General features: G+C 45.5%; 1 protein-coding gene across 1 annotated transcript in view; it reads right to left on the bottom strand.

Annotated features, from left to right (window-relative positions):
- Nucleotides 1-770: 770 nt before the first annotated feature.
- The window catches only part of LOC142804113 (pancreatic alpha-amylase-like), a 41890-nt gene continuing 14734 nt past the window's right edge, over nucleotides 771-27926 (bottom strand). Inside the window, exons 4-7 of the mRNA XM_075890690.1 lie at nucleotides 27249-27570; nucleotides 12329-12704; nucleotides 4149-4467; nucleotides 771-1035 (exon numbers count right to left, since the gene is read on the bottom strand). Of these exons, the coding sequence (XP_075746805.1) occupies nucleotides 1015-1035; nucleotides 4149-4467; nucleotides 12329-12704; nucleotides 27249-27570 (1038 nt within the window). The 3' untranslated portion in view covers nucleotides 771-1014. The remainder of the gene's footprint in view (nucleotides 1036-4148; nucleotides 4468-12328; nucleotides 12705-27248; nucleotides 27571-27926) is intronic.

Here is a 27926-nt window from a genome sequence, read left to right as displayed (position 1 = left end):
GAGTGGTTTCATATAATGATGTGCAGTTTTAAAATAGTGGAGGTTATATAGTAGCAATAATACAGATAGCCTAGGAAATTGTGGTGTTTGATCTGATGCCTATATATGTAAAGAAAAAGATTTGCTCTTAACTTTGGCCACTAATTTGATATTTTATACGTATATATTGTTGCAGACACATTAGAAGAATAATACGGAAATATTAATCAACTGATGAGTTTCATTATTACAGTGCCTGACAGCCGCGCTATTCTCGCACTGGAGAACCCAGAGATGGAGGCTCCAAAGCGCAAAAGGACAGGCACAGATAAATCCATACCACTACGACGTAAAGGTATTTATATGTGTTTTTCGCATTGTAGTAAACCACCTGCAGGTTATAAATGAATGACTCATTGTTTACAGTTCACCACGAAACGCACACAGTGGCGAAGGTGCCTGCGGAGACCTTTGTTTGTCGAAATATAGATTCTGTACCCTGCAGCGCAGCTTGTTTCTCCCGGCTTCTTCTTCTTTTTGAATGCGCGCCATTTACAAGCGATTCCTTTGTGGCATTGAAACGCTGAATATCTGGTATGCACATCGATTATGACTGGTCGCAAAAATATATCTTGCATGAAAATGATCCGCTTTCAATATGTGGTCCACACTTGTACTGAGCGACTTCACAGTGATGTAACGTGTGGGTCAGTTATTTTCCTGATAACATTAGTTATTTTCAGCACCACCCCGGTCCCTTATCCCTATACCGAAATGGCACACGAAATGTGGACGTATTGATGCGAAACTTTATTGGTAGTTCTGAGGTGCACTGCTCAGTGCACAGCGGGCTGCTCTCGCGTTGGGACAGTCAGGTCAAACCCGAGTGTCGCATCGTGAACCCCTCGGACGCTTTCCACAATATAGCCCAGGCATCCGGTAGCGGATAGTCACTTGCCTTCGTTGATTTGGTGTGATAGTTTTCGTTGGCATTTCCCTCCATATTACCTGCTGTATGACAGAACGTTGTGCCTGTTAGGCACTCGGTAGTTTTGCCTGTAAAAAAGGAAGGTAGGACGGCGAGTAAATACGTGAAAGCCTTGACGCCAGTTTGTGAAGCAGAACTCAAGCAGCTTCGCTCTAGTGGGGCCAAGCCTAAAAAAAAAGCGTTAAGCTTGGTCACCTGCTTTGTTTTTTTTTCAATTTTGTTGTTTACTTGCTTGTTCCTCTTCTTTGCCTTTATGTAGTTTCTTCTTCTAGCTAAATTATTTTCTTTCTTCCTCTTTATTCATATATCTCTCTCACTGCTTCTGGTCTTCTTCTTTTCATTTATTTCTTTCTGTCTGATGCTTTTATGCTCTCGCTTTCTTTCTATACTACGCTTCGATCTCTCTAATCATGTCTCTCCTCCACACCCTAGCATGTCTCCTCTGCACTGTTACTTTCTTTTCTGACCCCCTTGCTGTAGTCCACAACGCGAGCCTATGTCCTGCTTAATTGCCTCGTTAAACGATGGGAACTCACCACACTCGCCTGCAGATTGCGCGTGCTCGGCTTCGACTCCCGCCTTGCTAAGAAACATATCTTGCCTAGAATTTATCACTTTCTACTTCTTTCTATCTCTTCCTTTCTCCCCCTTTGTTTATATTTCTCGCACGTTGTTGTGATTGATCTCTCAGCCACCACATGTATTTCAACCCTAGACAGACAAACAGGCCAACGTGTTCTGCAAGCAATACAGAGGGAGGAGAGGACGTCTGCTTTCTCTGCACACGCCCTAACTATTAAAGACAGCGATTGTACTTTCGATTCTATGTGCAGAAAGATGACCTTGCTGTAAGTAACTTGGCAAAATCGTCATCGTGCGTGGCAAAGAGAGCATCTATAGAGCGCACGAAGTTATCACTGCCTCAAGCACTCTCTGAACATACCCAGACCGGTCTTCACTCAATTGCGATGTGCCGGTGCCATTGCCGTTTCATTATTGAGCACATGGCTGGCGCTGCACAGCACCTAACACGAGTAAAAAGCGGTGCTGGAATCAGATACACTGCTTTACATGGCGAGACGCCATGAGATGAAGCCTTTAGTGAGCGAAAATTGCACAGTAGCAACAGTTGTATGGAATCTCACCGGGAGATGGTGCTCGAGTCCGTGACGCATGCTGACGTAAATTCTCGTCTTCAGGTCATCCCTACTTTTGTAGGTTCATAAGGGTAATTGCGAAGAAAGGAGAAAACGCGCTAAATAAAGCACGCAACAAATTGTTGCCACTCCACTCATACTTCTCAGAATCAAAAAAATTTCGTAGAAGTTAACCCCTATTTGATGATTACGTAAATTGACAGAAATCTGGTTCTACAAAATGAATCAACAACATAAAGACAGTATTTTCTTGTAAAGAACAATACATAGTTGAAGGGTCTTCTCTTTCGCACCAGCCTTTCACCTCGCTTGATTCGCAGAGTTCGTTTGCCGAAACCCACTTTTTTTCAAAATCTCAGTTAAAAACAGCCCAAGCAAAAGAAGCAAGGTAATGACACATTGATGAGGCAAGCTCAGGATGATTTAAACGTTTCACGTTATTAGCACGTACAGCCAAGATGCATTGTTTCCCTGCGACATCTCAATGCTACTGGTATTTCACGTCATGAATCTTGAGCGCGCTATTCATTCAAATAGAAAAGTTGTGAACAGAAGTTATGCACTCCAAGTTTTCAAGAAACCAAACGCAAATACGCTTGACGACAAGGAAGACTCCTCGAATGTGCATTCTATGGTTAGAGTGCACGTTTACAAGTTTACGAACACGTTTTGTGTGTGGCGCTGCGGTGAACTCGGTGTGCAACTTCAAACTTGTCGCACGAAGATAGTATTTTAACTACCATTATTGCCACACTACCAGCGCGCACGAAGTGCCTGTAGGGTTCTTCTGAACACGTTGCTCAATTTACTCTACGATCTCTCTTTTCTTTAAATTCTTTTTCAGCCCAGCTGCGGTGGTCTAGTGGCTAAGGTACTCGATTACTGACCCTCAGGTTGCGGGATCAATTCTTGGCGATGGCGGCTGCATTTTCGATGCAGGCGAAAATGCTGTAGGCTCGTAATGGCACATTTGGGTGGACGTTAAAAAACTCCAGATGGTAAAATTCCCGGAGCCCTCCACTACGGCGTCTCTCATTATCATGTGGTGGGTGTGGGATATTAAACCCCACATATATACATAAATTCTTCTCCACCATAAAGGAAGAACAACTAAAGCGAACGCTATAATACAACATCGATATATTTTATCACTCATGATCTGAAAGAAATTTTAAAGTGGGGGCATTGACAGGTTGAAGTATTCATGACATCATTTCATTTCAAGCACAAACAACCAAGCACTGAAATTTTACACAATACGAACTTTCGTATACGAGTTACTTCAGCCTTATATAAACTTTGGCAGTATAGTTGGTCTGAACATTTAATAATATTTAACGCATAAATACACCAAAAGACATAAGAGAGGACAGAGCACTTCGCGATGTCTTCTGTCGTGTAGCGCCGTCTTGCGCTAAAAAGTAGTACCATGGGTTACTAAAGCCTCGGTGCCAAGAAGCGATAATATTGCGGCAATTATTATTGATGTCACCACATCAGCATGGACCGATGTTGTCCGCATATACGTCGCTCTATGCATATACACCACTGGACAAATGATTTCCGTGATTTTCAAGTTGTTACTAAAGTTTGCATTGTAGGCGCAGCAGTAAAAGCTATTTTTCTTCTGCGCAATGTTTGTAAATTTCCTACTATCTGGTTTAACAGCTTTGTCTATCCAGTGGTATCGCTTTTTGTTGCGTCTATTTCTTGCTTCTTCAATGATTGTTGCAGCGTGAAACTGTATAGATGTAATTATGCTATATTAAACTAGTTTCTTTTACCTTCTCATGCGTAGGGGTACATTTCAGCATTGATTTCGTTTATGCACTCAGAAGTTTTCTTCTTTTTCTAAGTTTGTATTCTGCACTCAATGTACTTCGCAATATTTCATCTAAGATTTCACTATTTTTAACGTATCACTTTGTATATTTACCCCATCTATGACTATGCAGATGCAATTTATGGTTTATTAGCGAAAAAAATGGACAATAGTTTTCTAGCTGGGATACATGAATGCTTACTTGAACGTGCAACGCAATCACAGGATCCTCCCAAGAATGGTCCACGGTAATGTTGAGCTTGCCGTCAGGTCTCACAACAAATGACCTTCCTGTGCAGCCCGATGAGGTCATAATACCAGATATGACGTCGCAGTATCTTCCCGGGGGCAAAGAAGTTTGAAGAACTGCATCTAAGCGGAAGTGCTCGTTGTTTATGGCGACGAAAGTAGCATTTCCGCGACCGAACGCGATTGCATGATAGCCGTTGTCCCACCAGTTAGTGACAGACGAGAAGCCTGCCACGTTGTGCAGCTCGACGAGGTTGTAGATCTGTCTCCACCTGGATCATAATGAAATCGCTAATAAGTACACAACATATAAGCACTACGCACTTCATATAGTGATGGCAAAAATATATTTCTTCAGATGGCTGCCGAGGATGTTTCCATGTTAGATATGGCCATCTCCGTGTTAGATATGGCCAAGATTAGTCCACATTTTTCTTTTTGTGGTGGCGTCATCGCATACGTTGCCGTCGAAAATTGCGCCGGCCTTTTCCAGTATCAATATCGCTTGCAGTATATGACCCACTATAGTTCCCATTGTCGCTCCCCTTCAGGTGAACGTTCTGATAGGTTGTACATGATTTTCTCCGACAAGACAAACATAAACACCAGTCTGTGACGATAGTTATAGCGCGAGAACAAAACGACGACACAGAGACAAGACAAGTCGTCGTTTTGTTCTCGCGCTAACCCTATCGTCATGCCTTACCAACAAGCCCAAGCTGCCACACTTACAAGTCTATGGTTGGGCGATCTGGATTGGTTGATTGATATGTGGGGTTCAACGTCCCAAACCCACCATATGATTATGAGAGACGCCGTTGTGGAGGGCTCCGGAAATTTTGACCACCTGGGGTTCTCTAACATGCACCCAAATCTCAGCACACGGGCCTACAACATTTCAGCCTCCATCGGAAATGCAGCTGCTTCAGCCAGGATTCGAACCCACGACCTGCGGGTCAGCAGTAGAGTACCTTAGTCACTATACCACCGCAGCGGGGCAGGGAAAGGGGGCAATCTGGATGTCTCGCCGCCACGTTCATCGCAATAAACAATGCCTGTGTAAGCTTTTCCGACTCGGCACATTTCCTTTCCCTCCCCTGTACCTCGTCAATGAAAAGCATGCAATGCCTTTGGAACTAAGAGTACAAAAGTATTTTTTTCTACTTCAGTGCTACAACGAATTCCAAATCAATACGGACTTTATTCTCTGCAGTCCCAATGTATTTCCTTACAGTTCTTACACAGGAATAATTTAATACGTCACTTTCCCGAAAAAATTTGTTGGTTAACGGTGAACGAATTCGTAAGAGAAGACACAGTAGCAGCCGACTGTATGTGTAGCGCCTTTCCTGTTTTGATGTTGCTTTCGCGGCCGCTATACACTACGTTAAGAGCATACAGGGTGTTTCTGGCAGCACCGCTTTGTTCACCAGCTCATCTACTCTATTATCATTTAATTCTCTCACTTGCTATTTCTTTTCAGTAGTTCGTTGACAAAAAATGTTCTTGTTTTCTGCATTCTTAACATTTGAGCGATAACAGGCACTGGGTTGCCTTCACAATGCCTCAAAGTTCAGCCTATTTGATGGAATCACCAAATGTAGTATGCGCATCGCTTTCTCTCATTTTGCCTTCCACGCTTGTGAACTCCCAGCATGTTGTAAATCATTTGTAGGAACTGCATTGCGCTTTGCATGCGTTAAAGAGTACAGAACAATTCTACTGGCGCTAGCGCATAGATGAACTTGGTACGTGAACGCAAGCAGATCACGTTCATGAAGCTTTCCTCTTTCCATGTTGGTGCAAAATCATTGTGCCGGCATGATCACGAGTGCATAATACTTTATATAGTTCTCAAGAAGGCAACCTACCTCCAATCCTTATCCTATGCAATAAGTAAAAGAAAGATTATTTAAGATCTTGAGAACTGTTTTGTTGGCAACCTCTTCTACTACGTCGTTTCTATCTGCATAGCTTGCACAAGATTTTAGTGCCTTATTAAAGAAAAGTTCAACAACGTAGCATTTTGACGCACAGAGTGCACTGAAAGAAATATCCCAGCATGGAGGAATTGGGTACCAGTCCTTTAAATTTAACATTGGCTCCGCGTGGCAATCAATCTTCAATAAACGCATGCAGCCTAGATATTAAACAATTCTATTGTTTCCCTGGCTGCAGCTGAAATTGAAGAGAACACCATTTGTCACAACGGCACTCAAAACATCGATTTGATAAGTACTACTCACGAGAAGAATGCGTGCACAACATAAAGGCACAAGTTTTACTAGGCCGATACACGTACCGGGATTCTATGAACCCGGCTCCAACCGATGACGTGTGCAAAGGTGTCATCGTGAGACTGAGAGTGAGAAGGAGGAGGAAAGGAGGTGATACGGCGTTGCATAGTCTTGTATAAATTAGTAATAGGTGCAAAAAGGGAACTTAGGGTGAGCCATGACGTAAAGGAGAGGGGAAAAGAAGGAGGAGAGAGTGTAGCTTACAAATTAGCATTATAGAATAGCATCTACACAGAAATGGGAAAGGAAAGTCTTTTTGTATACAAATCAATGTACTTCCGCGCAGACAGTGTTTAGAGGAAGCTTGTTATCCAGACGAGTGTGTCCTCTTACCTTTTGAAAAGAGAAGTAAAGAAATAACCAAAATGAAATGTAACACAAGCGGTAAAGACAAAGAGTTGAAGGCTGAACGGAGGGGATAGAAGTTGCCCTTTACCCGCAAAACCTTACACGTTGACTGACAAACGTTGCGTCAGCGTATGAGGGCATGTCGTACATTCAGCAAAAAATGAAATGGCAGAGATTTATCCGGCAATGCACACTGGCCGCAAAAAACGGCAGAGAAGAAAGGAAAAGTTAAGGCAACTTCGCACCAGTAGTACAAAGCTTGGGATAAGTGTGGAGCTGGGGAGCTATGCAGGATGGGCCAAGCTTCTTGGGCAGGCAAGTTTGCTTTGAGCTCGCCCTTCGGCAGCCATGCCATGAAGACATTGATAGCAGCGTTGATAAAAATGGCTACAGAGCTGTTAAGAAAGGCACGAGTCATCGCCACCCTGGTAAAGCCCAACGTCGACCTCTTCCTTATTAAAACTGTCTGATTCAAGCCCCGACTTTGATAGCTTGCTCTTCGTCGTTTACACTATATTCAACGACCTCCGCGCACCAACAGTGACAACTGACGACGGAGACAACTAATACACAAGAGTTATAAGCACACACTCTTTGTTTAAGATTGAAAGTTCTTTGTCAGTCCTTGTTGAATTATCCGGGTTTCTTCTTGTGCCTGACCGTCCAGTGATGTTTACGACGCTTGTTCCGCATTGGCGCCTTTGAACGCATTACCTATGATGAATTTGTGATCTACATAATCAGGTTATGTTCGCATGAACAACGATGATGTTGACTATTCCACATTCCCGTACTGTAGCCTCCCTTTAACAGTTGTCTTAACTTCTTTTTCTTGGTATTGTTTGCCTCAAAGCACCAGCCTCTTCTATTTGTCTTCGTCTGGTCTCTGATTTGCGGCTGTAGTCGGGAATTCCTCGCCTAAATATTATGTCATCCGCATCGCCCTCAACCTTCACGTCTGCAGTTTTCTCGAAGATAATTTCGAGAAGTACAGCCACGGCCATGTCTGCGTAGAACACGCGAGCAGGTGCTATTTGCTCTACGAGGCCGAACCTTGAGGCAGTAGCGGGCTCCGACGTTGTCAGCCTGACAACTAAGCAGCCCATGCTTCTGATACAGAACTTTAGAGCCCGAAACTGCTTCCAGGTTTCGCACCACAAAGCAAAAACCGGCTCCTTGCATGCTCTACCCTGACTTGCCTGCAGCTGTACAAGGTGCTTAATTCTGTGTCCTCATGGTGTTCCTCCTGTTTCTTTTCGCTCTATGAAGTGGCCTTAATTATTTTTTCGTCAGGCACGTCCACGCACGGCAGTGTGGACGGTATAACAACTGAGTTTGACATCGTCGTCTTATACGCATCCTCATTACCTCATGAATGGCCTTTTGGACTCACAAAGCCTTCCCGCTTTTCGGTCAGAGGAATGCCTACATCCGCGAGCACCGGAGTCGTTGCAGATGTCTTGTCATAAGCTTTAAGAGTACTGCATGTTGACGAGAATTCTGAAGTCGTGGAAAGTGTCTTTGGATTTCGAGGTTCCTATTCGGTATTGATCTTCGATAAGGAATTCAGACTCTCTGCTTCCAAATTGTCGCTCTATTTTTCCTGGGATGGACTCATCTAGCGCGTGGGTGATAATGTCGCTATTCGGTGCGTAATAGCTGGAGGGCGGTGACTCCGACAGAGAGAGCTAGTAATTTTTTGTGCTTCTGTTCTCATGCGATGTTTCGTTCAATGCGAAGCATTTCTTGGTTAATTTTAGTGACGTATCTATCTATCTATCTATTCAGCCTCCTACGACTTTCAGCTCTCTTAGACGTTTCAATGATTGTATCGATACCAAACTTGGTATGAAATAACATGAATGTATATCGTGTATAAGTAACTAGTCATACCATGAAAGTCATGATATCAATGTCGTGAATCTCATGATTTTTATTTCAATGTCTTGCTGCTCTTGCGCTTGTTTCGTTCACATGACATCTTGCAGAACTGGTATGGTATGGCATCACTGCATGGCGAACAAGTGGCAGGCCCTAACGTGGAAATCATGACATGCCTGTCATGTAATACCATGTTAATCATGACTACGCCATACGCTCGTGGTGCACTCACGGTCGTTTCGCTTGCTTCACATGTACCAAATTCGGTATTACGCCACGTGCATGAATGACAAAGGTATTTGACTGGTGCAGACATGATAATTATGAGATGCTTGTCATGTAAGAACATGACTACTTGCCACACTCAAGGTGCCAATACACTTCGATGTGATCCGGCGCGTGTTCGTTTCGGGCCGTCATGCCGGCAATGCCGCGCCAGGCGCCGTGTGCGCCACGCTGCGTTGCTTTGGTGCATGCACGTCTAAGCACCCGGTGTCTCTCTGTCAAGAAGAGAGGCCGACGCAGTGCTGTCTGGGTAACGTCATCGGCGAGAACCACAGCATGTCGCATTTGGCAACGGTTGACGCCGTTCCGCGCCGACGGACGCTGGTCGCGCCTGGCTTCAGACTACGTAGTGTTCGCGTTTTGCTAGCGTAGCGTCACTGCACCCGTGGACTCGTGTCAACGTTACATCTGAGACTATTGGGCCCTTCATGATGCGCTGGCGGTCGTTTCCCTAGCTTAACATATACCAAATTTTGGGTTACGTGACGTCAATGAATGACAAAAGTGTAGGGTAGGTCCAAACACGATAATCATGATATGCGTGTCATGTGAAACATAACTACATGCTACGCTGATACGGCGGTCGTGGCCGTTTTGCTAGCTCAGCATATATGAAAGTTGGTATTACATGACGTAAATAGACGACGAAGGTAAGTGGCGTTTTCAAACAAGGTCATCATGACATGCGTGTCATGCAAATCTTGACTACATGCATGCTACGCTCATAGCACGCTCGCGGCCGTTTCACTAGCTCAACATATACCAAATTTGCAATCAGGTGACGTGAATAGATGACAAAGATAAATGGCAAGTCCAAACATGATAACTGCAACGTGGAAGTAATGCACGGCATAAATTACATCCGCCTTGTATGGTTGTGCTGATTTTGAAGTGACATAACAGTCTTTGTATTCGTTCTTCGCATATCATCGATTCGCACTGCACGTGGGATCTGCAAACTTTGTTTGCACGTGAGCTTGTGAAGCTTTTAATGCATCTTCGATCTTATACTCCACTCTCGCCTTTGCTAGAATGGTCTTATGCTCATAAACCTCGGCTTGCTTTATCTCTGCTTCTAAATGATCGATGTACACCGTGTTTTCAATCTTCTTGACAATTTCTCTGCGAAGCTCATGCTGTCCGGTCAAAATTCGGCCGATATTACACAACTCACATATTGGTGGAAACATGAGAAATCACTGGCTTGCCACGTCACGAGGCGAAGTCAGAGTCAACGCACACAACAGCAACGAAGATCTGCTCAATGAAGATACGGGCATCGTCAAGTTGTCATGCCTCGCCATCTGGGTCACTGGTACGACTAGACCTCGCACATCAGCTTTACCCACGGTGATTTCACAAAAGTACACTAGGTTACGGACGCAGCCAAAGTATGTGAAGTTCATTCCGTCTCACATCTAATGGCTATTCCTTCCGGGCCTTCACGGCACTGAAACGTTGAAGAAAAGACGAGCCCCCATTCCCATGGTGAAGCCCATCGTCAACCTTTTGTTCTGATCTCAACCCGCAACGATGATAGCGTCGCTCGTCGTCGTTTAGACAATGTTGAACAGACATAATATGGACAGCATGTAAACGGAAATCGTCCCTTCTACTGGTATGTCAAAAGGCAAAGGAACTCGCACTTCCGACTTGGTGTAGGCCGTGCTTTATCACCGATATATACGGATACGCGCTCGTGACACTTAACGAAGGAGGCAGTCGGTGTTTTCAAGACGAGTTTGTATTTAATTTAACCTGGGCCCTGAAAACAAATTGTGACTCTCCAGGCAATACATGTTGTAGACTGTTAGCGGTGAACAAAGCGTTGAATGTCGACAATATGATCATCACTGGGACGCGCTGTCTTTGATACATGACGCTCCGAGCTTTTCAACCTTATCTCTGGTGGTCGCACATGCTGGAATATGCTTGCATTCTGTGCGAAATTGTAATAATCAGGTGCGCAGTAAAAAAATTAGGAAGAAGGTGTGGAGAGGGCTCCTTTTAGCTTTTGGCAGGGGCAACCCCTTGAAAGGGTCCTTTTTCGCTCTCTATGCCATGGTAAAAATATTTCGCAGGGTGGGTTGGGTAGGGCACGAGTTTGGGCGCTGCCCCTTGGCTACGCCCACGGCTGCAATCGCGAAGCTTCTTGAAGGCCAACTCCAGCGATTTTTCTATGGCCCCGCCGCGGTGGCCTAGTGGCTAAGGTACTCGGCTGCTGACCCGCAGGGCGCGGGTTCAAATCCCGGCTACGGCGGCTGCATTTCCGATGGAGGCGGAAATGTTGTAGGCCCGTGTGCTCAGATTTGGGTGCACGTTAAAGAACCCCAGGTGGTCTAAATTTCCGGAGCCCTCCACTACGGCGTCTCTCATAATCATATAGTGGTTTTGGGACGCTAAACCCCACACATCAATCAATCAATCAAATCAATCAGCAATTTTTTATGTTAGTGGATCTAAATGAAGTTATCTGGGTACGTTATTTTCCACATTTTTGTCATTTCAGTCAAATTACATGCTTGAGATATGCGCCGATTGTTCGCAAATGAATTTTCAAGATAGCCTCAAAACACTCATCTGCCTTGCCAGAATTATTGGCAACACTGTCAGTGTGACGTCATGTTCGGCATTGCAACTTGGTCAACGCAAGTGAACGAGTCAATAGCATCGCTAACTTTGGCCGCTACAGCGTTTACTGTACATTCACTGTGTGTTTACAAGGTGACGGTGGCGGCGTTTGGCACAAAAGAGCTTCCTTCCTTCCTCTGTGGTGTTTGCCCGCTTGGCTCAGCACGCTCGCCTTTGAATCACTGCCTGCTCTTCCCGGTTTTCACTATCTTCATATTCCGCGCTGTTGGACAACTATACGACCACCGGTTCTTACCAAATAGTACGCCATACGTAGCAATTCACTCGGTGACGTTACGATTTTGGTATTGCGCATTTTTGCTTATTAAAATTATTTTCGAGTTTGCTGAGCACCTCGGCTATCGGGCTCATGACGAAATTGCCTCAAGAACAAAGCGAAAAAATAACCCTGACATGGTCAAAAATCGCCGGAGTTGGCCTTCAAACAGTACACCATGCTCTGGACCTAGCATGGCTAACAGTCTTTGCAGGTCGATGGAGGCGGAAATGCTGTAGGCCCGTGTGCTCAGATTTGGGTGCACGTTAAAGAACACCAGGTGGTCTAAATTTCCGCAGCCCTCCACTCTGGTGTCTCTAATAATCATATAGTGGTTTTGGAACGTTAAACCCCACATATCAATCAAACCAATCAGTCTTTGCAGGTCGAAACTCGTGGCACTACGAGCATTACCTGTGCTCACATATCCATCCGCCTCCACAGGTGTTGTCGCTGCGTCGAACTACGTTTTGTATGTTCCACGCAGCATCGGACGGCGGTCCAAACCAGGCATTCTGGTCAACACCACGGCGGAAGTCGCGGGGCCACTGGTAGCTGCTCATAACGCGAGGCAGTCCGTACGGCCACGCTAGCATGAAAGCGATGGCCATCTTGTACAGTCGGGGTTCGATGAACGTCAATATATCCGCGCCGCCAGCTCCGTGACCCCGCTGGTTATCATGATTGTCCACGAAAGTGAGAGCGTCTCCACCCGGAAGGAAGCCCCAACCCTCGCCAAAGTTTCGAAGGTACTTGAGGAGCTGGTTTGGTCTTTTCCTGAGCACTTCTCCTTCAAAAAAGCGAAAATAAAGTATGTTACAATCACTAATATATTAATAATGTCCTACGTAAGGTATTTCACCACTTAGGCCACAATTTCTGCAAAACGAACCTATATTTGACTAGGATATGTATTTTGATTTACATAAAACACATTACGAATCGCGAAACAAAAGGAGCTTGCAGAAGCTTTAGCGTCATATAGAGAGGTAAAACATATCCACTCATAAACAAAAGTATGTTACAGGTTAGAACCACTTTTAAATAGACATGGTTCTCTTCTGATCATCATGACATTCAGCACAATTCACTAAACACTGAGCAAACCCCCCCTCCTCTGCTTTTTTTCGGTGTGCGGTATATAGTGCAACTGCTGTATAATTTAGGCACAATATAGAGCACAGTGCCCGTATGTGAATGCATCCTGAGGCCGGTGGTGCCTCATACGAACGTCGCCATTGGTTAACGGGAGCTATCGGCCAACAGCAACATACCATGCAGCAGCCACTGTAAGCTCCTATGATATTGAGAATGGACCTTTGTATGAAGAGAAAGCAAGCGGAAACGTCCCGCGAGCCCTGCCATCTCTTTTAGTTGCACACTACTGCAACGTTTGGGCGCGTTGTTCACAGGAGCGTCTGCTTTGCACTGAATTCGTTCTTTCGCCGAGCATGGAGGGTGACCCAATCACCGTTAAAACTGACAGGCGAGCCACATGCGGCCCGCGGCCCATACATGACTGTCTTTGTCTCCTATTTATTTTATGAGTTTGTGACCACTCGTAAAATATTTACACTCGTTTGCATTACAATGAACTCTCCATTCAATGAAGATACATTTAACGAACATTTATTACTAACGAACTTTTTTAAAATTCCTAGTGGTTTTCGCATGCATTATACGCAAAATATTTCAGTAAAACAACTTTCTGAATAGCAAATATTTCAGTTGAATGCAATTATCTGCAGACGTGGGCCTATTTTTGAGATGAATTCACTGAAATTTTGCGTTCTTCAGTTGTGGCGCAGCCGATCAATGGCGCCCCCCAATCACCCATCCGTCGGCGGCGCTTCTACATCGCTCGTGCATACCGTGCCGCAGTGGCAAAGCTGCCGTGTGGCTGGTGAAAGCACAGCCGCGCTAGACTGCACCTGCGCGCTCGCTTCTTACCATATAGTTAATATGCTTCTTACGGTTTCCACAACGGGTGTAGTACATGCCTCTTACCGCTGCTTTGAGTGGGGTGCTGCTATCCTGATGCTCCTCCGCCACTTCGTGCAGCGTGCGCAATGGCTGCACATGACTTGTGGCATGCTTCTTCACTTTCCATGGGTTAAAAAACAAGTGAAAAACAAGAAAAGATAGTCCTTGAAAACAGTGCGCGTGGAGTCAGGAAAAAGTTTTCTGCCGTGTGCTCGGGGCAGGAGATGCAAGGTCATGGTCGCATCGCCTATACCGCCGACGGCTGGTAAAATATACTCGGAAACTTGGCCACTTCTTTCGCGACGGGTGAGAAGGCCATAAATAAAGAAGCGTGCGCAGGTGTAGTCTAGGCTTGCCCTGATTAAAACTAGGCACGCGTGCTTCAATCGCATGTGCGGAACTATGAGATGTAGAATTTTTTTTCGGTGTTCGTCCTGAACGTAAAGAAGCAGAGGGTGACGAACAAGATGTATTTGCCCAGGCATGTTAAAATTCTACATCTATAGCCGAGGCTAAACTATAGTAGAAAGCTCTGAAATTTCGTGATACGGCAGTGAGCTCTGCCAGAGGGAGTGCATTGAAAGCAGACAAGCCCTTTCTGTAACAGCGAGCACTCTGAAGTGTATTCACTGCCAAGTGAGAGACCATCTGATGACTATATACAACTTGTGACGAGCCGAAAGGTGAAGAGACATAACACCAGGGCCTCTGCATGATGGAATGAAGGAGTGCCGCACAAGCCAGGGACTAACGCCATCATTTTCGTTCCTGTTGATCCTAACGACAGCATGAAACGCCTCAACAAGCAATCTGTTTCGGTGCTGCTGAATGGGCTGTTGCCAGGTGGAATCATGGATATCCAATTGAACCCCCACAAGTACGTCATGGCGATTGGTGTTTTGCACACGACTTCACTGAACACACTACGAAACTTCACAGATCATGATGAAATCAACCTTCGTCCTACATCTCAGGGGGCTCAAACGTCATCACCGGCGTAATCTACGACGTTGGCGCTGCGAGTTCAAGCTCCGACTTGTGTGGCCTTATCAAACCAGCTAGCGAAGCTACGATCATCGCCAAGGTTGCTCGAAAATAGATTTCAAGGCCGGCTCCATACCTTCCTGTGTAAAGGTGGGTAAATTCCGACATTCGGCAAGACCATTTGTGCCTAAACCACTGCAACTCCACAACTGCATGAAACAAAGACACATCAGAACCGTATGCAAAAACACGCGAGTGTTTTTTAACTGCGCTAAAGCTCATTGCCTCGACCTGTGAAGGCCATGCCCTGAAGTGTTCCAGTTGTGATGAGCCCCACGAAGCCTCCTTAAAGTAGTGCTCAAAGAAGAAACAAATTGCGAGAGACCATGCATCACATTGCGAGCCTGCGGAAACCATCAGAAAGTGGCCAGGTCGGTGACAACGACGCCGCAGTTCATTCAAGAGAAACATTCCCTCTGCGTCTATAGCACCCCTTGTACGCCCTTCTTCACTGACCTTCACGATCGCCTGACCCTTCACGACCGGTGTGAATTCTGATTGGCCTATATTGTCGAAACCACAGTCCCGCGGATGGGTGACAGCTGGTGTAAACGACAACACCGAGGATTGCAAGGGCACATCTTACGCAGCTTGGCCTTCGTTGCTGAAGTCGCAGTGACGTGCTGAGTCACAGTGCACATCGGTATAACAGCGAACCCTGACCCCCGTATTCACAAACGCTCCTCGACTCGACCCTTCACTCGACACGCTCTTTGAGGGGCGTTTTCCTAGTCACAAACCACCCTTCACTTGAAACTCTTCCTTCACTTGAGAAGATCTCGAGCATGTTCTCTAGATTGTCACGGAAGCGATCGAGCTTCGTTGAATCATCCCTCGAGTGAAGTTTTTGTGCCAACGTCGCGTTCATGGCAGAGCCCGTGTCGCTTTGATGGCGTTTCTAGATCAGTTAGGCTGCCACCGCCATGTTCTTTCGACAAAGACGTTACGTGATTACTATGGAGCTGTCTTCGAACGGTTTGGCAACTGCTACTGTGGCGCCAGGACAGGTGAGCGTGGTGTCAAGATGACCACTCGCTTGTGCCGTGGTGTGTTGTGTTCCGTGCACGAGCCAGTGAACGCTCGAACATATATTTTGCGACTGTTCAGCATATGCAAGTGAACGTCATCATCATCATCATCATCATCATCATAAGCCTGTCTACGTCCACTGCAGGACAAAGGCCTCTCCCATGTTCCGCCAGTTAACCCGGTCCTGTGCTTGCTGTTGCCAATTTATACCCGCAAACTTCTTAATCTCATCTGCCCACCTAACCTTCTGTCTCCCCCTACCCCGCTTCCCTTCTCTGGGAATCCAGTTGGTGACCCTTAATGACCAGCGGTTATCCTGTCTACGTGCTACATGCCCGGCCCATGTCCATTTCCTCTTCTTTATTGCAGCTATGATATCCTTAACTCCCGTTTGTCCCCTAATCCACTCTGCTCTCTTCTTGTCTCTTAAGGTTACACCTACCATTTTTCTTTCCATTGCTCGCTGCGTCGTCCTCAATTTAAGTTGAACCCTCTTTGTGAGTCTCCAGGTTTCTGCTCCGTAGCTAAGTACCGGCAAGATACAGCTGTTATATACCTTCCTCTTGAGGGATAGTGGCAATCTACTTGTCATAATTTGAGAGTGCCTGCCGAATGTGCTCCACCCCATTCTTATTCTTCTAGCTACTTCAATCTCGTGGTTAGGCTCTGCGGTTATTACCTGCCCTAAGTAGACATAGTCTTTTACAACTTCAAGTGAACTATTACCTATCGCAAAGCGCTGCTCCTTTCCGAGGTTGTTGTACATTACTTTCGTTTTCTGCAGATTAATTTTGAGACCCACCTTTCTGCTCTCCTTGTCTAACTCCGTAATCATGAGTTGCAATTCGTCCCCTGAGTTACTCAGCAATGCAATGTCATCGGCGAAGCGCAGGTTACTGAGGTACTCTCCATTAACTCTTATCCCTAACTGTTCCCATTCTAGGCTTCTGAAAACGTCCTGTAAGCACGCAGTGAATAGCATTGGGGAGATTGTGTCCCCCTGCCTTACACTCTTCTTTATTGGTATTCTGTTGCTTTTTTTATGAAGCACTATGGTAGCAGTTGATCCCCTGTAGATGTCTTCCAGAAAGTTTATATATATTTCATCTACGCCCTGATTCCGCAGTGTCTGCATGACGGCTGATATTTCTACTGAATCAAACGCCTTCTCGTAATCTATGAAGGCTATGTATTGTGGTTGGTTATACTCTGAGCATTTCTCTATTACCTGATTGATAGTATGAATGTGGTCAATTGTTGAGTAGCCTGTTCTAAATCCTGCTTGTTCCTTTGGTTGATTGAATTCTAATGTTTTCTTTACTCTGCTAGCAATTACCTTTGTAAATAGCTTGTATACTACAGAGAGCAAGCTGATCGGCCTGTAATTCTTCAAGTCCTTGTCATCTCCTTTCTTATGTATTAAGATGATGTTAGCGTTCTTCCAAGACTCTGGTACTTTTCCCGTCAGGAGACACCTCGTAAATAGAGTGGCTAGTTTTTCTAACACAATCTGTCCTCCATCTTTCAGCAGATCTGATGTTACTTGATCCTTACCAGCAGCTTTGCCTCTGTGCATGCTCTCCAAAGCTTTTCTGACTTCTTCTATCATTACCGGTGGGGTGTCGTCTGGGTTACTGCTAGTTCTTATAGTATTAAGGTCGTGGTTGTCTCGGCTACTGTACAGATCTCTGTAAAACTCCTCCGCTATTTTAACTATCCTATCCATATTGGTAGTTATTTTGCCTTCTTTGTCCCTTAGTGCATACATCCGCCTTTTGCCTATCCCAAGTTTCCTCTTCACTGCTTTGACGCTTCCTCCGTTTTTCAGAGCGTGCTCAATTCTTTCCATGTTATACCTTCTTACATCGCATACTTTACGTCTATTAATCAGCTTCGAAAGCTCTGCCAGTTCTATTTTGTCTGTTGTACTTGACACTTTCATGATTTGACGCTTCTTAATTAGGTTCTTCGTTTCCTGGGAAAGCTTGCCGGTGTCCTGTCTAGCTACCCTGCCTCCAACTTCCACTACACACTCCGTAATGATACTCGTCAGATTATCATTCATTATATCTACGCTAAGGTTGGTTTCCTCGCTAAGAGCAGAGTACCTGTTCTGCAGTGACACTCTGAATTCCTGTACTTTCCCTCTCAGTGCTAGCTCATTGATTTGCTTCTTGCGTATCAGTTTCTGTCGTACCCCCTCCCGTAGGCATTCGTCAATTAACTCGCGGCCCTCAGTCCCCACCAGCTGCGGAGCAACTGACCACGGCGGCGGTCAGATCTGCAAAGCAGCAGAGGGTGCTAGGAATCTCTGGATACGGACAGGCCACCATTGGAACTTGAACTTAGCAACGTTTACCGTTAGAACGTTGTCTAGTGAGGGACGTCTAGCTGTATTATTCGAGGAGCTAGAAGGCATTAAATGGGATATAATAGGGCTGAGTAAAGTTAGGAGGACAGATGAGGCCTATACTGTGCTACAGAATGGGCACGTCATTTGCTATCGGGGCTTGGCAGACAGAAGAGAACTGGGAGTAGGGTTCCTAATTCACAGAAACATAGCTGGCAACATAGAGGATTACTATAGCATTAATGAAAGGGTGGTAGGCATTGTAATTAAACTGAATAAAAGATACAAAATGAAGGTAGTACAGGCTTACGCGCCTACATCCAGCCATGATGACGCCTCAGTTGAAAGCTTCTATGAAGACGTGGAATCGGCAATGAGTAAGGTGAAAACGCAGTATACTATAGTAATGGGCGACTTTAATGCAAAGGTAGGGAAGAAGCAGGCTGGAGACCAGGCAGTAGGAGATTATAGCATCGGCACTAGAAACGCCAGAGGAGAGCTACTAGTAGAATTCGCAGAACGCAATAATCTGCGTATTTTGAATACCTTCTACCGAAAACGATAAAACCGCAAGTGGACATGGAGGAGCCCTAATGGGGTAAATAAGAACGAAATAGACTTTATAATGACTGCACACCCAGGAGTCGTGCAGGATGTGGAAGTGGTTGGCAAGGTAAGATGCAGTGACCATAGAATGGTACGGGCTCGAATCCGCCTAGACTTGAAGTGAACGTCAGCAACTGATATCTTTGATTGGCCGATATATTAGTCCACCATTAACCGATGACGTTGTGTTAGGTTTTTGGTCTGACGCCAGCAGAACACATGTGGTTATACGAGCCGTCATCGCTTTATTAGAAGCCACTGGACTGGATGCACGTCTGTAGAGTTACCCAGCCTAATAAGAACATATCATTTCTCTACCTTGCCATCGTTATTCATCACTCTTTCACCCCCAGTCACCCTTCCCCATTGTAAAGTAGCAGGCCAGAGCAAACTATAGCTCAGGCCAACCTCTCTACCTTTCTGTAAATAAATTCTCTCTCTCTCTCTCCCCGGGTGTGCGTATACTCGCCGTGCGAGTGCTCCAGGACTTATTGCGGACGCCAGTGCTTTGAAGTGTTTCGATGAAGCTCACACACCGCATCAGTTCAAGCATGGTGCGAAAGCTCGACAAGCAAGCGGAAAGGAAACGTAAAACCAAACTTTTGATGCGCTGCATTCACAGTACTTTAGAATGGCTTCCTCTCCGGTGACTCTTTGCTACTCTAGCCAAAATTTACGGCGAAGCATACCTCCTTAGACTACCGTCTGTCACAACAAGAAGGCAAGTTCTCCTGTGTTTTTTTTTCTTATTTTTTTTCTTTGGTTTGATCACTATTGGAGACAGTCTAGAAAAAGCAAAACACAATACAATTGAGCACAATTAGTGTGCTGCTGTTGCTACTACGCGTGAAACATAGCTCCCATATACAGTGTCGATGCGGCTCACAATACCAATGAACAACCAAGCCCACCTTTAGGGGATCAAGCAGAGGGCTATGCTCTGTGAAACCTTCATGTACGCAAAATGCACTGAGTGCCGTATGAAAACGCAAATATATGAAATAAAAATACAGCAGTTACATAAGGAGGTTATTTTTTTAATTGAACCCCCCTCCTCCCTCCCTAGAAGAAAAATAGCTGGCTATGGCACTGCCTCGTGCAATTAGAAAAGTAAACTATACAACAAGATGCCTGGTCAGCTGCCCAACTTCCTAAGCCAAACATGTGTCGAAATAGTCGAAGCTCAATACTTCAACCATGTCTGCTCTTGAACGCAAGAAATACTAACGAATGTGTGCAATGCTGGAAGTAAAGAAAAATGCAGCTTTAGTGTCCGAACAAGTATGTTTTTCTTATATTATGTCTTGCCTTTTTTGTGCAGGGGACCAGATGCCAACAAAATAAAGAGGAAATGTCTCTGAAGATGTGCCGTAATAGCAATGCATTGCAGAGTTTGCACGACAGTATACAAAAGCACAAAAACTGCAAAGCGTGCAGCTGCACTGCATTAGGCACGCTATGGTATCTACTCCCTCGATTTTATTTATCATGTCCTCTGATCTCGTACTTGATCTTCACAGTGTGTAGGTTGCATTTGTTTGATTGATGAACACTTTGCGGTTCCATTGTTGTGTTTTCCACGTTCCTCTTCATCACCCACAAGATTTAAAGGTTCATTTGTCATTTAAAACTTCTGTTAGGTTCATTTATCAATACATAGCTATCCTTGTGCTTGTCTTTTCGTGATTATACAGGACTGCAAAACAACCTCTCCGATTCTACAACAAAGCAGTTCTACAAAAATCAAACTTTTTTTGCATAAAGCAGCACCACTCCTCTTCCACCGAACTGAGATTACGTTGCTCCAACGGGCAGACCTGCTAATGATGCAGCAATAGTGAATATTTTATTTACAGGGTTCTGACCAGATGTATTCACGATGATTGCAATACTCTTGAGCATTTTTCACCGCTTTGTTGAACTGGTCTTCAATAAATCAGCAGAGTAAAATACGCTGCTTCTTGACGACACTTCTTCGAAGGTTGAGAGAACTGACAAGATCGTTTTTAAAACAGAACAGCACCAAAAGTCAGACGCGGCTTCAATTTTATGATGTCCAAAAAATAAAACATACCCTATAATTTATGTTGTGCCGGGGCTTTGGAATGCAGCACAGACACCACGATTCTTTTCAACAGGTAATTCCAGTAATTATATTGTGCACATAAAATCAAAAAAATTACTGCGAAGGTCGTTCGTGCACTAACGAATGTGCTTCTTAGCATGCAGATGAAAGAGACGGGAAAAAAATTTAAGACGTTGCCGCTGTGTGAACTTGGAGACGGAAGCTACACAGATTTAAAGGTTACGTCTATGCGAAACTGTCAAATCAGACGCATCCACAAATGCAGGGCAAATAGAAGAACAATGCAAAAACAATAACTGATTCTTTGGAAGTTTAAATGTTAAAGTTGACACACACACACCAGTCGCTGTTAACCGACTATATATGCTGCTAGATAAAAAAAACAACTTTAAAATGTATTTTTCGCCAATAGTTAAAGAAAGGCACATGATCGTTTTTCTTGACTTGTGTAGCAGTCTAATTCAAACGCTCAGCCACGGGTATAACATGCCTAGTTCTTAACGCTACCTTGGTAATATCTTTGAATATCAGTGGCGAGCGATGTCTTCCAAATTTCCTTTTATACCCAGAGGAACAACTACGAAAGGTCCACGTTGAAATTCGCAGTGCACAGGCCCCTGAAATTAGGAACTGTGCACGTACTCCTGTAGCGAGAATGAATTTAGGTACGAGTAATTTTTATACATAATGCGGTAGTGAATTCTGAAAGCACGCCAATATAATGTGATATATAGTAAAAAATACTCATTCCCCCGCGTTATACATTCGGTGACTACATTAGTGATCAGAAAGATCTCAGTAAAGCGAAAGTAAACAAAGCAACAAACCATCTGTTGTGCTTCCTGTGATCACCCGCGCAGTTCGTTGGACCCCCCGGCGAAAGTAGGCTCTCAAATGACACAGATGCAGACACTTTACCGTAAGATAAACTGCAATTATTAGACGCATACGAGACAAAATAAACTAAGCAGGTAGACACGTTCAGCAGCAGGCAAATTGCCATCCGCTCTTCGTTCAGCTGCCTGGGTGCGACTTTTGCCAGACTTCAAGCGGGGTTTCACTAACTCTACCAGAACAAGGCTTAGGGAAACCACATTACCACTCTGAATGCATGTATTTTGCTGTAAGGTCAATTTATAAAAAAAGAATAACTAGAAAAAGCGTTCTTTTAATGTACAGAGATAGGCAATTCTTAACCACAAATACGAATACTCTCGTTATCAGGCGCTATTCTCGGTGCATGCCGTTCACTCAAGTGAAGAAAGCATTTCCAAGGCTTCCCTTGGCGAAGGAAGTGTGGAGGAGCGTTCATGAAACGCAGCGGTCCCTTGAGTGGAGGAGCACCCTGAGCCTTGACTTCATTAAGTTGAGGGGAGCCCTTGAGTGAAGGAGCGTTTGTGAATGCTGAATCAGCGACTGTCGAGTTACCTTAAAACAGTCTTCATGGTTCTTCAGTCACTCTATCTAGTCAAATCCTGGCTAGACTACGCGCCCGCAGGCAGTAAATCAAGTCAATCGCCGCTTCTACGCGGCTCCGTATCCGCGTCCTAGAGAAACTGGCTCGATTTGAAGTGGCCTTCAGAAAAGCCGGGACAAAGATTCGTTGTGGTTATTTGGTAAATTTTTTTTCCTGGCAAGATATGGCCTGCGGTGAAGTGTGATATTTCCGTAGGCGGTGCGACCCTGAGGCGGTGGCGAAAAAGAAAGCATCAATTTACGCTTTTAAGAGCGACTCCTCGCCGATAATGCGGCGAATATTATGACAACCGATAATTAGAAAACCATTATTATCTCAATCACCGACATCTGCAAGATTTTCACGTAAAGCACACACAGCCCTGGAATCGAACTCGGGACCGCATGCACGTGAAGCAGATGTTTTGCCCATTGCACCGCAGCGGCACCGCACGAATGCGAGTCTTTTTGCGGGGTACACTGTAAGCAAAAGTTAGCCGGGATGAGAGTTTCTCCAGCACATGAGCCCACAAAACTCCTCTGCACCAATTATTTACTCCCTGGTAGGAAGTGAACTCGGCACATGTCATCGTAAAACGCCCCCTGCATAATCACAGAGTTTATGAACGACATGACCTTGTTAAACTCCCCAGGGAGTTTCAGGTCACGTGGTTACACCCTCTTCGGGCTTGACGTGTGTGTGTGTGTGTGTGTGTGTGTGCGCGTGTGCGTGTGCGTGTGCGTGTGCGTGTGTGTGTGTGTGTGTGTGTGTGTGTGTGTGTGTGTGTGTGTGTGTACGGGCATATGTTTGCACGTCGGTGTGAAACACATGTGCTTTGTGTGGCTAACCGTGAAAGCATCTGTCAACAGGCAACGAAATTATAAGTGCAGCGAAGAATAGCAACAATTGGTTGGTATTTACTGTTAACATTTCAATATATTTCGAACGGTTAAACCACGGTGCACATCGGTCCGATTCCTCAACGAAACGCCGTGAATGCCGCGCTTCAAAGGGCTGAATAACAAAAAACTTCGAAGAATAAATTAATGGTAGCAAAAGTAAGCTGTTACGATCGTCAGCGGCTGCTCCTGGAGTTTCACCGTCAAAAACTTCGAAGCGGTCTGAAGTAGGCTTCGCTCGACTACGGCAGGCTGGCCGGCAACCGGTCTGAGAGTTGCGCCGGCGGCGCGCTCGCCCCGTCTCCGCCCATTGTGGCTTCTCGGAGTGTCACCGGTATTTCACCGGCTGTAACATCTGAGTGGTAAGAAGGCCTCGCTATGCCGTCGCTATCAAGCCGGCATCGTATCGAGTTCGCACTGCGCGCCGGCCACCGCGGCAAGCGCTACGAGCTAGCACCGACCACCGGTGAGGCAAAGAATGTGTTTCACAAAAAATGAAGGCTGCTGGGATGTATAACAGTCTTCTGCGCCTTGCGACCGCAGCTGTCAATGACTAACTACATGGCGAGCGCCGAACGAGGCGGAGTACGATCGTCAGCGATTGCACCGTAAAACTTCGAAGCGGTTCGAAGTAGGCTTCGCTCGACCACGGCAGGCTAGTCAGCAACCGGTGTGAGAGTTGCGCCGGCGACGCGCTCGCCCCGTCTCCGCCTATTGTGGCTTCTCGGAGTGTCACCGGTATTTCACCGGCTGTAACATCTGATTAGTAAGAAGGCCTCGCTATGCCGTGGGTATCAAGCCAGCATCGTATCGAGCTCGCACTGCGCACCGGCCGCTGTGGCGAGCTCTGCGAGCTATACATGCAATGCATGCGAGCAACTGGAACAGCGACTGCGAACCATCTCATTCGTTTAAGTCTATCGCTCCGTAGCTTAAACTGCGTGGATAGCGGACACCTATTTCTGTGCATGGGAAAAACAACGAGACATAAACTGCACATCAGCAAGCATTTTGTGATCGCCAGCTCTCATTCGTCGAATAACCGTGTCGTACTCGTGAGTGAGGCCTAGTCGTCGAACGCGGTAGCGGTGGTCTACCTCGGTTCATCGCTGAAGCTGCTAAATGGGCCTCGTTAATGTGTTCATTCAAGGTCCCGCGCACTTTGTGTATGATTCAGTGCATTTTACGGGTCCACAAACAGTACTGCTAATGCAAATTCAGCCCGTACCTTAGTGCGTCAACTGATAAAACTTTTTCGCTGTAGTTGAAAAATATTGAATCTTAGGCAGCCTTAGGATAAAAGGCATGTGTGTTGAAGTGCTTAAATCAGATCACTACAAGTGTGTACTTACGTCGTGCGTATTTATTTTTTAATTATCAGCGAAAAATGCTTTCACTTGGGCTAAATGGGAGGTAAGAATGTGGTGCCTATATATACCCGGTGACTATATGGTAGGTGTGTACTGCGTGTGGCAAGCTGTGTGAGTGCGAGTGTTGTGATATTACGTGAACATTGTGATAACGTTTCTGTACGGTAATCAGTGTTGTGCACATTAAATGCAATGTATTTAAAGTTGCGCTTGCGCATGGTACGGCTGCAGACAATTTTTTTTCTCGAGCGATGCAAAAAAATTTACTCCCATACTGACCTGAAAAAGTTCCTCAATGGATGTAAATAAAACCCCCCCTGGCATCATGCAAAGATGCCCTACTGATGGGGAGTAAATTTTTTACTCCCTCCGGACGGTGTTTATAAAACTCCGTCAGGGCGTGCGCTAGAGGACAAGGTCACTTTCTCCCATCTTGGCTTATTTCTGTTTACAGTGTATATATCTACAAAGTGGCTTTTTGAAAACTGCGACGGAACCTTGAACTGTTTTTGTGCCTTGTGCATGCACTTGACAGCGAATAGTTCGTACGGCTTCGTGAACTCGAGGAAACCACGGTGAGCGCTTTCGACTCCGACTTCAACCCACGGTGCGCCGTTCCGGAAGAACGATTAACGTGTGTTCGTGCGTCGTTTTAGTGCTTCCCGTGAACTTCGGATGTTACGCTCATCGAAATTCGCTTACGAGGCTGTGTTGGGCTGTCGAAACCTGCGTATGTTTCTCGCATGTGCGTGTGCCGGGAGAAATTTCGCTGATTTTGCATCGGGAGGTACACGCGTGTCAATGACAGTAGCCTATTCTCAGTTGGTTGAAGACTATGCGCTTTCGCGTGTAAACGCTGCATGGGTATTTTAGCATGCCTACTCTAACATTTGCATGTCGTGCGCGCGAACTGCCGTGAGCTGCACGCTGGGGCAGCAGCGCCTTTTTAGCATTTCGACGATTACTTATTTCAGCTAGTAGAATTTATGCGCATTATTTCGCGATATATAGTCAATTGTGTTTACTCATTGGCAGTGTTTAAATGATCCTATTTATGAGGAGTGGGTATACTCTTACCTTTATTCAGCATCACACCGCTGTTCAAGTGAATGCCGAAACGCCCGTCAAAGTCAAGTAGGACGTACACAAATTAGCGATGGACAGGTTGGTCTTCCTCCAAATAAATAATGCTTTTGCACATCTATTTCGCAAACGTTCCCGTGCACTTGGGGTCAAGAAATGGTGCAGAACGACCCTCGAAATCGTTATTGTTACTGCATACATTTGATTTTAAAAAAAATGGGGATTTTTATAGCCGGTACATTATCTCCACAGCAGTACATAGGTCATGGTCATCGTTCACTTTTACAAATCCATTCTGGAATATGAGAACTGTACTTATTATTCAAAAGAGTGAGCAAATGGCGGTGACATACGCTCTCCTGCTGACTTCTGCACCTGACTTCTGTACCTATTGTTCATCTTCAAATTACGCAACTACTAAACAAACATCGATCAATCGACATTCGATATTGACCTTTCTCTGTCTCGCTGCCTTCGGTTTGTTTCTTTTTTGTCACACTTTCCTAAAATCATCAGTTCAACTTGTTTCGTAGAACATAAACATCGACATACATAGGCCAGTGTTTCAGTAAGCTGTCCCGCATGGACTAGTCCTCTTTGATTTAGTTCATGACACAATTACATACCTCGACAACTGATGAAGGGAAAGTTGTTTGTACTCTTTTATTGAAGTCAAACGAGTAAAAATTGGGCTGCACATTCCAGTGTTTGCCCAAATGCAAAGAAATGTAAGATACATTGACTAAAGTGTGCCGTATTGCACTGGAAAATGTTTCCGTCCCAGACCATCTTGTAGAAAGCGACCATCACGAGACAGCGGGACCAAACGGTGACGCACAAATGACATGGCATGCAGGTGACGGTGAACGTGACGCCGGCTTGGCGGCGGAAGGGGGGGGAGCGAGGGAGGCGTTTTTTTTCTTTTTTTCGCGTTCGCGCTTGTGTCTGAACACGTTTCTGCATCAGTTTATGCCGGCTCCTGGCGCCAGGCTGGCGCGACAAAATGGCGGCTCTTCCCCTTCTTTTCTTTTTTCTCCCTTCTTGAGCCTGCTCTTACCGGCTCTATGCGTTACTTATGCGGCGCGCGGCTGTCACGGGTATCTTTTTATTGCCGGGCTGCCTAGAGACAACATTTTAGTCAGTACGCAGCAGCGCGCCACCTATATGCCGTTCGTTATTATGCGGCACCTGACTGAGAGTGTAGACGCATTTCACATTTTCGTCGTCTAGCACTCAGCCCGACCAACAAATGTTCGATAGTCTTGGTTCAGTACTTGCCAGTCATCAGTAGACACTATTACTGAACTATCTACAGTGCAATATGAAGTGGCCGAGATCCTGTGTTTAGTAGCATGGAAGGCAGCAGTGTTTTTTTTGTCTGTACATTGAAATCGACAATATGATAGCCCTGTTGGACTCTGCACTTACCTAGCTTGGCGCCATAAAGGAACTCTGTCACTCTGCCCATCGGGATATACTCCCAGCGGGTGATGGGTTCGCCGTGGCCCATATCGATCACCTCCTGGTAGATGAACGGCTTGGACCCCGCAGGGAAGAACTCTGTGCTGAGGTTATTAAGCTTTCCATAGATGACTTTCAAGTCGACAGGCCACATATGCTTGGCGGCATCGATGCGAAATCCGGCTACGCCAAAGCTGATGAGTCGATTTAGGAACTCAGAAATCTTGGCTCGAACGTGATCTTTACCATGGTCCAAGTCCCGAAGTCCGACCAATTCACAGTTGCGCACCTGTGATACAAGGTAAATACCCCCTGAATTGCTCGGATATCTAAAAAAATGTAGAATAACCGTAAGCTACGCGCAATATTTCTGTACACTCCCAAGTATTCGCAATCTTTATAGACTATCGCTCCACCAAGAGGAATTCGGGAGCGTCCTTTCAAGGTTTATATAGGCCGACGCTCCCTCGTGTAGCTGTGCTACCTTCAGTGTTAACGCGTAGGCGAGTAATGAACACTACCACTCTGCACGTCCCTTGCATCTGTGAGCAAACGGGACCCGCCGTGATACGATAAATCTGATTCGTTCTTGCGCTATGTGAAGCTTTCGTTAAAATACGTGGCAACTGGCGCTTTCGATGAAAG

This window comes from Rhipicephalus microplus, chromosome 3 (assembly GCF_043290135.1).
Source record: "Rhipicephalus microplus isolate Deutch F79 chromosome 3, USDA_Rmic, whole genome shotgun sequence".
Classification (NCBI taxonomy): domain Eukaryota; kingdom Metazoa; phylum Arthropoda; class Arachnida; order Ixodida; family Ixodidae; genus Rhipicephalus; species Rhipicephalus microplus.
The sequence above is the reverse complement of the archived record's forward strand: the minus strand, read 5'-3'. Positions and strand labels throughout refer to the sequence as shown.